The sequence below is a fragment of the Eurytemora carolleeae genome, unplaced genomic scaffold (genome assembly GCF_000591075.1).
Source record: "Eurytemora carolleeae unplaced genomic scaffold, Eaff_2.0 scaffold89, whole genome shotgun sequence".
Taxonomy (NCBI): domain Eukaryota; kingdom Metazoa; phylum Arthropoda; class Copepoda; order Calanoida; family Temoridae; genus Eurytemora; species Eurytemora carolleeae.
The window spans coordinates 426,791-439,155 of NW_019396034.1; the positions used below are offsets into that span (position 1 = coordinate 426,791).

The 12,365-nt window shown below is 33.0% G+C and overlaps 1 protein-coding gene and 1 long non-coding RNA gene across 3 annotated transcripts in view; both read left to right on the forward strand.

Annotated features, from left to right (window-relative positions):
- The window catches only part of LOC111697855 (glycine receptor subunit beta), a 44,732-nt gene extending 39,330 nt beyond the window's left edge, over positions 1-5,402 (forward strand). Inside the window, exons 18-19 of one of the 2 annotated variants that reach the window (XM_023467993.1) lie at positions 99-288; positions 3,545-5,402. In XM_023467993.1, the coding sequence (XP_023323761.1) occupies positions 99-288; positions 3,545-3,695 (341 nt within the window). In that variant the 3' untranslated portion in view covers positions 3,696-5,402. The remainder of the gene's footprint in view (positions 1-98; positions 289-3,544) is intronic. The other variant, XM_023468001.1, reaches the window with a different exon arrangement.
- Positions 5,403-9,901: 4,499 nt separating this feature from the next.
- On the forward strand, positions 9,902-12,118 carry LOC111697873 (uncharacterized). The gene is made up of 2 exons (XR_002764398.1): positions 9,902-9,986; positions 11,771-12,118. It is a non-coding gene; the product is annotated as an uncharacterized LOC111697873 (long non-coding RNA).
- The last annotated feature ends 247 nt before the right edge of the window (positions 12,119-12,365 follow it).

Genomic DNA, 12,365 nt, shown 5'->3' on the forward strand with positions numbered 1-12,365 from the left:
AGTTAAGTACATAATAATAATGAGTACATAATAATAATGAGTACATAATAATAATAAGTACATAATAAGCCATATGTTTAAAATATTGTGGTTTAAAGTAGGAGGAGGAGGTATGAGCACAAATATTGAAGAAATATTTGAAACAGACCAGCAGTACACCAACCAGCAGTACGCTGACCAGCAGTACACCAACCAGCAGTACGTAGACCAGCAGCACGCAGATAATGTTTTAGCTGAAAAGAAGCACACAGAGTTAGAAAGACAATGGAAAGTACAGCAAAGAGAAAGGTAAAATCATATTCATTAAAGATAAAAAATCCTGACATTAGGATAACATGGAAAGGTTACAAGATATGATAGCATGGTACAATAACTTAGAAATGTAAAAAGATATAAATGCATAGAAGGGTAACAAGATAGGGTAGATAGATAACAAGACAATTAAAGTGTAGCATAGAAAGGTAGCACGATAAAGTAGTGGGGAACAGTAACAAAATAGGGTAACATAGACTTATAAGGCGTTAGAAGAACATAGGAATGTAGCAAGATAAGAGCGCATTATAGGAAGGTAGCATGATATGAAGAGCATAGGAATGTAGCAGGATATGAGAGCATAGGCATGTAGCAAGAAAGGAGAGCATAGGCATGTAGCAAGATAGGAGAGCATAGACATGTAGCAAGATAGGAGAGCAAAGACATGTAGCAAGATAGGAGAGCATAGACATGTAGCAAGATAGGAGAGCATATGCATGTAGCAAGATAGGAGAGCATAGGAAAGTTTCAATATAGGAGAGCATAGACATGTAAAAAGATAGGAGAGCATAGGCATGTAGCAAGATAGGAGAGCCTAGACATGTAGCAAGATAGGAGAGCATAGGCATGTAGCAAGATAGAAGAGCATAGACATGTAGCAAGATAGGAGAGCATAGGAAGGTAACAAGACAGAATAGCATAGAAAGATAGCAAGATAGGGTAGAAAATACAAAGGTAACAATTGATGGGGTAACTTAAAAAGGTAACAAGATAGAAGAGCATAGGAGGATAACATAACTGTATAGCATAGAAAGGTAACAAGATAGAAGAACATAGGAGGATAACATAACTGTATAGCATAGGCAGGTAACAAGATAATAAGAACATAGGAGGATAACATAACTGTATAGCATAGGCAGGTAACAAGATAACAAGAACAATATGTTAAATAACTGATCACTTGCCTCAAATCATATTTCTCTAATCATTAAATCTTTGAGACTTGATTTCGTAGATCAGAAGAGCGTAGACAAGTAACAAGATTGGGTAACATATAAACAAAAAGTTGTTAATTGACAGCTTCTCTATGTTTATGTGTATTTTGAAAGCTTTGTAGAAACTAAAATTTAAATCGAAAGTCGTCTTCATTGGATTAATATATAGCAAGCTGGAAGAGCATCTAGGAAGGTAGGAAGATAACTAGATGAAAGTGTTAAGGAACTCAAACTGTATTTATATATGTAGATAGACCTTTGACTATTTCAAACTAAGAATTCTCCTGGATCTCATTGTGACATTTTGATTTGATTTGATTTGAAATTTATAGTTATAATTTTAAAGTAAAAAGATTCCTTACATCAGACATTTGATGAGTGCTGTTGAAGGAGCTCATTTTTGGAGAGGGGGGGAGGGTAATGGGAAATTTGCGACAATAAATAATGCTGTGTGATTCATAATATTTATACACAAGTTTTAGGATTAATAAACATTGTTTACTACAGTCTTTTCTCTGTGTTTTATCAATATTAACAGAATGTAGAAAATTGACACTTAACAATCTTCCCATAAATTTACTTATATTGGAGAATAAATAAGTATATGCATTTTTTCCTGGATAGAATATTATAAACATATATATCACTACTGACCAGTGACTAGGCGTTCATGTGCGCAACGCAATCGTATCCTTATTTCCAAAATGTTTTTAGTGTTATTGTTGTACAGTACATCTGCTTTTTTGCTTTGTACATTACACTGAACAGAACTAGAGAAAATTGTACAATGCAATACAGGCTACAGACGGCAGAACGGGACAGTCCAGAAAAGAGTACAATGCATACAGGCAACAGATGGCTGAACTGGACGGTACACCAAATGAATCATAATCTTAACTCTCTATGTCATTATGATTATAAATTTAATACAGAATTAATAAAAATTCTTAAAGATTTGCTGTCCCCTTTTAATAAGTAAACCTCTTAGATGTACACAATATAGACTGCACCCCAGAGCCCAAAATTTGAAAGAGATATGGTTCATTTAAACTCCTGAGTTCCCTTTTCGGAATCTACAACAAAGTTTTTGCCACCACAAACTCTGATTTTCTAATCCCTATATCTGTGCAATCAAATGCGGTCGTAGACCTTGATATATAAAAATATGAAATATGTTTTAATATCGCTAAATTTGAAATATCAAATGTTTACACCATCAGGTTGCAAAGATATATGGAGTAGAAAATTCCTATCCTATTAACGACAGTCGTGCTCATTTTCCACAGTTTTATGGGTCTTATTATATGAGTGTTATTCGTAGTTAAACACAACAATAAAAGTACAAGAGGGATGCAAACCTTACTAAATAGAATTCTTTATATTTACTCGTCTAGAAACTAGATGAGGAGGTGGGGGGGGGGGGGATCAAGGTATGGATGAGGAAATGAGAAAATAAAGTGATAATAAAAGATATTTGGGTTCACTAGCCACCACCATAGTCTCATGTATACAACATTGAATATTATCTTAGCAATAAATAAAACTGAAATAATTGGCTATCAATCATTTATCTTTTCTCTTCCTTTCATCCTTGCATTATTCACCAACCTATTCATTTATTCATTATTCATCCATCTTACTTTCTTTCATCCATCTTACTTTCTTTCATCCATCTTACTTTCTTTCATCCATCTTTCTTTCTTTCATCCATCTTTCTTTCATCCATCTTTCTTTAAGCCATCTTCCTTTCATTCATCTTCATTTAATCCATCTGCCTTTCATCTAACTTCTTTTCATCCATGTTCCATTCATCTATCTTAATCTCATCCACCTTCCTTTCATCCATCTTCCTTTCATACATATTCCGTTCATCCATCTACCTATCTACTTTTCATTTTCATCCCTTTCGTCAATCTTCCTTTCATCCATTTTCCTTTCATCCATCTTCCTTTCATCCATCTTCCTTTCATCCATTTTCCTTTCATCCATATTCCTTTCATCCATCTTCCTTTCATCCATATTCCTTTCATAAATCTTCCTTTCATCCATCTTCTTTTCATTCATCTCCATTTCATCCATCTACCTTTAATTGTTATCCCTTTCGTCAATCTTCCTTTCATCCATCTACCTTTCATCCACCTTATCTTCCTTTCATCCATCTTCTAATATGAACTAATAATAATGAAACAAAATGTTTTAAAGTGTAACCTACTATAATAAAATAGTTCTATTTAAAGTAACAATTAACTACCCTATGTAAAAAGTGATTAACCGTAATAAATTAGTTTCTTTTCTAGTCGATGTGTCCGGGAGAAGATCCAGATGGCGTATGAACGAGTTGACCGGCTAGCAATGTATCTGTTTCCATTCTTCTTCTTCGTTTTTAACATCCTCTACTGGACATATTACCTCATCATCGTTAATATATTCGGCCTCAGCTTGTTCTAGATCTTTTTCTAGAGATATATCAGGATATTCTGTTCTAGATATATATCAGGAGATCTTGTTCTAGAGATATATCTAGAGATCATGTTCAAGAGATATATCAGAAGATCTTGATCTAGAGATGTATCGGGAGATCTTGATCTAGAGATATATCAGGAAATCTTGATCTAGAGATGTATCTAGAGATCTTACTCTAGAGATATATCTAGAGATCTTTCCTCCCTACAGATATATCAGGAGATCTTGATCTAAAGATGTATCAGAGATCATACTCAAGAGAAATATCTAGAGATCATTCTCCAGATATAGAGCTGGAAATTTCATTCAAGATTAAGATATATCAGCAGATCTTAATCTAGAAATGTATCACGAGATCTTGTTCTAGATATACATATCAGTAGATTTTCTCTAGAAATATGTCAGAAGAGGAGATCTTTCTCTAGATATATTTAGGAGATCTTGATATAGGGAAATATGAGAAGATCTTTCTCTAAAGATATATCAGGAAATCTTTCTCTAGATATATATCAGGATATCTTTCCCGAGAGATTTATCAGAAGATTTTTCTCTAGAAATATATTAGGAGATCTTGAATTAGAGATATATCAGGAGATATTGATCTAGAGATATATCAAGAGATCTTTCTCTAGTGATATATTAGGATATCTTGATCTAGAGATATATCTAGAGATCTTTTTCTAGAGATATAGAATAAATATTTTAAAACATATTCATATATATTTCTAGAGATATAGAGATCTTTCTTTAGCGATATATAATAATTATATCTTGAATTTTGAACTTTTCTAGTATGTTTAAGAAATAACTTTCTGGATTGTAGGAAAGGTTTATTTCTAAAAGTTCTGGAATGTCTCACAACATAAGTCATGAATAATGAACACATATATCTTAATACTTCTACCAAAAAAAATATATTTTAAACTGTATGCACTATGTATATTCTATAACTATTTCTAATTTGAAATTCGGTGCTCTATTGTCCAAGAATACAACATTTTTGCAAGCAACTTGATAATCATTTTAGGTAAATCTAAGGAACCCAACAACTCAATATAGATCTACAAAATTTATCTCTGGAAATAAACAAAACTCAGTAAAAGTAAATTTTCTGTATCTTTTTGTTTGATGATGTGAATAATAATACGTAAGGTAATTGAGTTGTTGCCATAAACTCTAATTTTGTAATCTCTATATTTTTGCAACAGCTTTTTCAACAGTAAACCCTGTTAGATTAAGTAGTCAAAGTTTGAAATATCAAAGGTTTACACCATCATGTTGCAAAGATAAAGGCATTCAACAATTTTAGTTTGTGGCAAAAGCTTAGTACCTTTGTTTCACATCATAGACTTTTGTTCTTTAATTTCTATCGAATGGACTTCTGTTGATTTGCTGTTTTCATAAAATGTATACAATGGTAGAAAACAGTAGAAAACGTTTCATATTTTAGACTTGCACGCTTGTTTGTTAAATATTTACAACTGCAGCACAAGGAGCACATGCTTAATGACGCAAACTCTGATCCAAGCTGATTGAAGGAAAATGACACGTTTAAAAATGATTTACTATACTTTTTTTCTGGCGTGGTCTAAGTTAGCTCAAAGCGTAGCAGAAATTATATCAAAGGAATTGAGTCTTTGTCACAAACTATGATTTTCTAATCTCTATATCTTTGTAACCCAATGCCGTAGACCTTAGATATTTCAAAAATGACTTCTATTAGATGAAAAAATCTAAGTTTGAAATTTCAAAGGTTTACACCATCAGGTGGAAAAAATATAGGTATTAGAAAATCAGAGTTTGTTACAAAGACTCAATTCCTTTAGAATGGTTGACGCACCGTACTTTTTTCAATGACCATCCAGGCATGAGAAATGTTGCAAATGTATTTTGTTTAATATTTTGTTGACCTTCTAAACGTGATAATTGTATTTCTCTAAAGGGAACACAATGTACAATAAACCTTTGTGAATAAAAAGTAAAAATCAGATGTAATCTGAAATAGTTATTTTGTGTGAAGTCGGGCCTTCATATACAGGGTTACCCACAAAGGATGAGATGAGATGGTTTCCTTCTATTCACAATTTTATGCAACTGTAAACTTGTTTCTTTCTTTGCCAATTCATTATATAAGCCATTAGATTACTATATCTCAGGCCGAATACTTAATCTAACCTTGGAACCGTCACATTTCAAGATTGTTCGGTCGTCTTTACAATATCATTATTTGCGGGTAACCCTGTAGATAATCCTTGCATTAGCATTAGAAAGCTTGTTGAGGCAGTGTACTGCAATCAGTATTATAACTTGACATGTTAAAGTGCCTTATTCATTTTTTTCACATGACACTCGAATTTACTTTGATAAAAATATATAGTATTGTATCCAAGTTAAATAATGTAAATGACATTATTTTTCCAATTTTATCACACTAAACTAGAAAGAAAGTAATATTTTACGTACGAGTATATTGAAAAAGCAAATTTATTTGTTTATACTTACATTCTTTAAAATTCAAGACATTTTTATTATTATTAAGCTGACGTTTCATTTGCCCAAAAATCACTTTAAAGGGAGTGTTCGCGAAAAATGAAAGGGGGTATAGGCTTAATGCGATAAAAAAGCGCTTTTGATCGCTACTAATCTTTTTTCTATTTGTTGCGTCTATAAGGAGAAAATTGTTAAAAACGACTCACACCGAAGAACGCAGGGTCCAGACAAATTCGGAAAGTTGCAACATTCAACTCGGATCGTAAACAAATCAATTTAATTCCAAACAAATCATTCAGATAATACAAACAGTAGTCATCGATTATATTTCGATGCATTCGTATTTAGTTAATATTTCATAATATTTACGATTTAAAAAAAAAAAAAATTTTCGCTGCCGCTGGATTTTCAAACATTTCTAGAAAATATGAAAATGTCGTTTTCATTATCAAAAATCCACGAGACAGGAATAAATGTTTTTAAAAGTATCTTTCAGATCATGAAAAATACAAAATATTATGAAATATCAACTATTTACGAATGCGTCGAAAAATAATCGATGACTATTGTTTGTAATATCTGAATGATTTGTTTGGAATTAGATTGATTTGTTTACGATCCGAGTTGAATGTTGCATCTTTCTGAATTTCTTATGGACATACGTTCTTCGGTATTATTCGTTTTTAACAATTTTCTCCTTATAGACGCAACAGAAAGAAGTAAGATTAGAAGCGATCAAAAGCGCTTTTTTATCGCATTAAGCCTATACCCCCTTTCATTTTTCACGAACACTCCCTTTAAAGTCTAAGTATGTGGAACATACTAATTTTATGTTTCTTAGTACAGCTATTTAGATAAGTTCAATCTGAATAGTCAGGAACAGGCCCTTTAAATCTGCTTATATCTCGATGCATAAAGAACTGATGAGATCATCTTAGGATGAGATCACCTTGCATAGAGGACAACACATGTGGAGAAGCTAGGAAGCTGATGCCCGAGAGAAAGAGATCACTCCTACCGAAGCCTTTGGCTTGAGAAGACCTATAGTCTGTCGTGCGTCCTGAATTTTATTATCTATATATTTTACTTGCAGATTGATAAAATGATTGGTATGAAAGTTCTGTATCATGAGCTCTTCATCTAAGGTAGAAAAGGCATCTGTGCAAATTAACAAAGAGCTTTGAAATGTTGAAAAACAATGACCGGAAGTATGTTTAAATATAGATTTAATGTGGTAAATGTAAAATAAGGCATTCAGGCAGTATGCCTGAGGAATCAGGCAGTAGGTATAAAAGCCCCGCTTTGAACCTAAAGTTGGGGACATGTGTTAGTTAGATTAATCAAAAAATTGAACAGCCTGAGACTAATACTTTTTGTGTTATTTTTTTACTTGAATCTTTGCTGAGAATTTCTACTTTGTCGGTTGCATTATAGCAGTCACAGCAGACAGTAAAATAAAGATGTCAGGTATAAAGAAGAAAAGATTATTGAATAAAATTTAAAATTTAAATTCTGAAATAATACGACAATTCTCCAAAATTATGAATCGGCCATGTTTAATTTTTTAATATGCCTTAGCTTGGGTGGGAACCCAGCTTTACCTGAAAACTAAGCTTTCGCTAATGAACCAAATCTTCGAATTTATAATTAAATCTTTGACAAATTGTAAAACAGAAATTGATCGATTGAAATTTTGGATAACAAATATGATTTTTGAAGAAATGTGAATATCCTGGAAAATCTATCGTTCCATTCCCACCCCACCTTCCGGTATTTGTAGCTATAGTAAATCTTAACATAAATCACGGTACTTTACTCTGCGCTAAAATGACGTTTGTAAATGTTAAATAAAATTTTCAAAAATTTCAAATAAACTAGGAAATAAATCAGGAGCGTATACAGGGGGGGGGGGCAGTTGTCCTTTTACCCCCCTCCCTCCCTCCCTGGGATTTATAGGCAAAGGTTAAAATCAGGTCTGGTAGGTAAAACATTCAAAGGGAGGGTTGTTTTCCCCCTTAAAAAATAGTTGAACATTTATTTTTAAATTTTACCAAAGTATTTACCTTCTATCTATAATATTATATAATCCTTGAATCGGAACTCCATACCTAGGGGATATAGACTTAATATAGAATAACAGCACTTAAGGCCAGGAGGGGGGCAAAAGTCGCCAAGGGGTGGGGGGATGCCCCCGTGGCTAAAACCCTGGGGTCTGTCCTAGTATACGATTTTTGGACCCCCCCCCTCCTATCAATTTTGTACATGACCATTTATTTTTCAGCAAAGGAATTGAGTTTTTGCCACAACCTCAAATTTTCTAATTTCTATATCTCTGCAACCAGTGGGTATAAACCTTTGATATTTCAAACTGAGACTATTTGATCTAACAGAATTATTAGTTTGAAATATCTAAGGTCTACGACATTGGGTCGCCAAGATATCGGGATAAGAATATTTAAGTTTGTGGCAAAAACTCAATTCCTTTATTATTATCCTAGCTGCGGCTAGGATGGGCTAGGGGGCCGCGCGCTGCGGCCACGGGTGGTTAGGTTAAGTTAAGAAACTTTCTGTCACACCCATGTACAAAATTGATAGGAGGGGGGGGCCTGGGGGGGGTCCAAAAATCGTATACTAGAAAATTACCAAACCCTGTATATGCACCTGAAATAAATCCTATTAAATATGTAACATTTAGAATTAGACAACCTTATCCAATTAAATTAGAGAAAGTTTTCTGAATTAATTCCTCTCGCTCTCTTCTTGCATTATATCTTTAAAGGGAGTGTTCGCGAAAAATGAAAGGGGGTATATGCAATTATGTTGAAAAATTATCGATGTTGATCACTACTAATCTTACTTCTATCTGTTGCGTCCGTATAAGGAGAATTGTTAAAAACGACTCGTACCGAAGAACGTAGCCTCCATACATATTCTGAAAGTTGCAACATTCGACTAGGATCGCTAAAAATCTATTTAATTCCAGACAAATCATTCAGATATTACAACCTATAATCATTGATAATTATTCGAGGCACTCATATAAAGTTAATATTTCATAACTATTTTTTATTTGTTTTATATACAATTGTGAGCCGATCAAAAGGAATATTGCTCGAAGCGGGATGAACTGAAGCAGAGGATATGTAACTCGAAGAATGACAAATCCAAAGGAGTTTAGGAAACTCTAGGTTTTGTAGGTTTAGGAAACTCTAGGTTTTGTAGGTTTAGGAAACTCTAGGTTTAGCAGGTTTGTGGGTCATATTTTATTAATATTGTCAATCGATAAATAAAAGTTTTTAAGGGTACTGTTGTGAATTGGCCAATAAAAGGCTTAAGATATTGTTGTGAATTAAGTATACGGAACTTACAATCTAGAAAACTGTAGGGCGGCGAAAAGTTGTTTGAACTGATGTCTAAAGCAATTTAAATCTTCTGAAACAAATATTTAACTGGTTAAAGTAATTTCATTGTTTATTTGTAAATGATTCACTGAAAATTAAGTTTAAATTGGTTCTTTTAATGCACGTTAAGTTCCATGAGGTGTTTGTTTATATTACTCGAAAGCCTTGAAAAGGTTTGGTTTGGTAAGTGGACGGAGGGTTCAACGGAGGTACAGTTTGTCGGAGACGACCTTACAACAGGGTAAATTTGAGGGGTATGGTTCACAACAATGCACTTAAAACGACGATTTTTTCCGAGGTGTCTCTGCCACGTGGAATCATTCAGAGCATCGAGACACCTGGCAGCCGACTAGTTAGCGACCAACCCCTATCCTCATCACCTTAGGTAACTCACATTGCCTTCTTCCTTTTAGACTACAGTGATAACCAGATAAAAATGGAATAGGAAGACATTATAGCAATATTTAAGTGTATTTGATGGTGTTACAAAGCAAATGGTTTTACCAGACACTTATAAGATAACTTATATTGTGAATTGGGTCTTTTTACACTGCACAATTGCTGTGTTGCGTGGACATTGAACTATTTAAAGTAAAAAACTTGATTCTAAAAGTCGTCTTACTATTCCAGAGTATTTTGGTTATCACTGTACTTTATACCTTTCTCACACTCAACAATTCTATTTCATTTCTATTGATTTAGCATATTTTATTGTATTTATTGATAATTCTTCTTGTCACTTTGTTTGCATCAATTGGATCATTTTCATATTTTCTTTGATACAGCATCATGTCGGAAATATAAGATTTAATACGGCACCACAAAAGGAATTTATCAATTTAACTTTCATAATATTGCTAATCAAGAGAAATCGCTTAAAGGAGCTGTATTGACGTATTTTTAAGTGACCCTCTTTTGATAGAGTGGTAATATCGATTCACAAAGACTCGTATAACCTTTTCTGATCAACAATGAACTAGACATTAATGTTTTTATTTTTGAAAATTGTTTATTTTTGTTTGTTGTTGCTCCTTGAAAAGTGACATTTAATAGAAAAGTTATAGACTATTTAAAAAATTTGAAACTCCGACTGGTTGTTTGACTGTCCTCTACACTTAAAATAAAATGTTGTCTAATACATGGAGTTGTAAAAATATCTAAATAAGGTTTGTAATTTCTAGAGTTTATAAGATCCGCCCCACGATCTACACTTCCTAACCTATGGCCTCTCAATCAATTGTCCAATTTATTTTCAAACCCGTAATCCAATTATGTTTTATTTAAATCCCTGCGCGCAGCTTTGTATTTTCATGCCGCATTCTATTAAGCTTTTTTTACAGAAGCAATACAAAATATTCAATGTGCTAAACAAGTGTTGTTTTAGAAATAGAAAGTTTTTCTAGATTGATAAAAAAATTAAGACATTTACAATTAACTATTAGAGACAACAATTTAATTGTATCAATTTTCAAGAGAGAAAAACGACCATATCTTCCTCATTGTTGCTCAGATACAGTTTTTAAAGGGAACCCCAGAGAAAGTAAGTTTGATATTACGTAAACAGTCCCTTTGAAAACTAATCAGTAAACTTTGATCCCTCTTGAATAAAGAATGTTATAAAATATAAATTTTTTATCTTTCTGAATCTTCAATCTAAGTTTGGCAGAACAATGCTAATTGTTCAGAGTTATATCTTGTTTGATGATTAATACATCTAAAGGCTGGGATGTGTAAGGGAGGGGTGTAACTATAGGGTCGGGAGGGAGGGTGTACCTAGGGTCGGGAGGTGGGGGGGTGTATTTACAATATAATACAAGAGTCCGAGTGTACCCTCGGGATAACTATTCTATAGTTTTTGTATGGCTTTCTGTTATTGCGCAATTATCCAAAAGATATAAGTTATAATATCTATTGGACAGAAGAAAATAAATCTAAACCAATCAATTTACTTTTTGTTTATGTTGGGGGACAGTGGGACATTTTAGAGGGCCAGCTGGGATAACTGGTTTTTATCACAATTTTCTATTTAATATGCATGCATCTTGCGCCTCCTAATAAGAAAGGACAAAATAAATTTATACTTTAAAGCTTTGCATTTACAAATAGTTCATTAACTAGCTTTCATTGATCAAAAATGATTTCAATTTATAATAACTTTTCCCGTTCAAGAAATTACATCAGATTCAAGACCGCCTTTAGCACTGAGGAGAATGGCTCCATCTACATCCAGAAGAAAGAGGACGACAAGAAAATGAGAATCGCGTCTCACTACCGGAAAAAGGAGAAAAATGTTAAACGTATACACAGTCTCAGAACTGAAAGAATAAGTCGGTCTTTAGATTACTGGTATGATTTTTCAAACATATTCGCAATTGAAAAACTTTTTTTAATGGTGAAGATAGTGAATACCAGGTTAACTGTATATATTATGAAGCTTCAGATTTTGTACATGCATTAAATGTATCTAAATGTGATTTTGCAGCTTTTTCATTTAATATACGAAGTTTACCGCGGAAATGAGATGATTTCTTACAATTAATTTTAGAATTAAATCAAGGAAACTTTAGTTTTGATGTTTTGTGTCTTGAGTTTTCCTAAGTTTTTCTAAACTGACATTCCTGGGTATAAGCCTGTAGTATGAAAACTTCGTAAACAAAGGGAAAATTTAAGCTCTCTTGTAGGAGGCGGAGTTGCTTGTTGGGTTAAACACGAACATGATTTTGAAATCATTGATAGTTTATCCGTTTTTGAGGAAAATATTTTT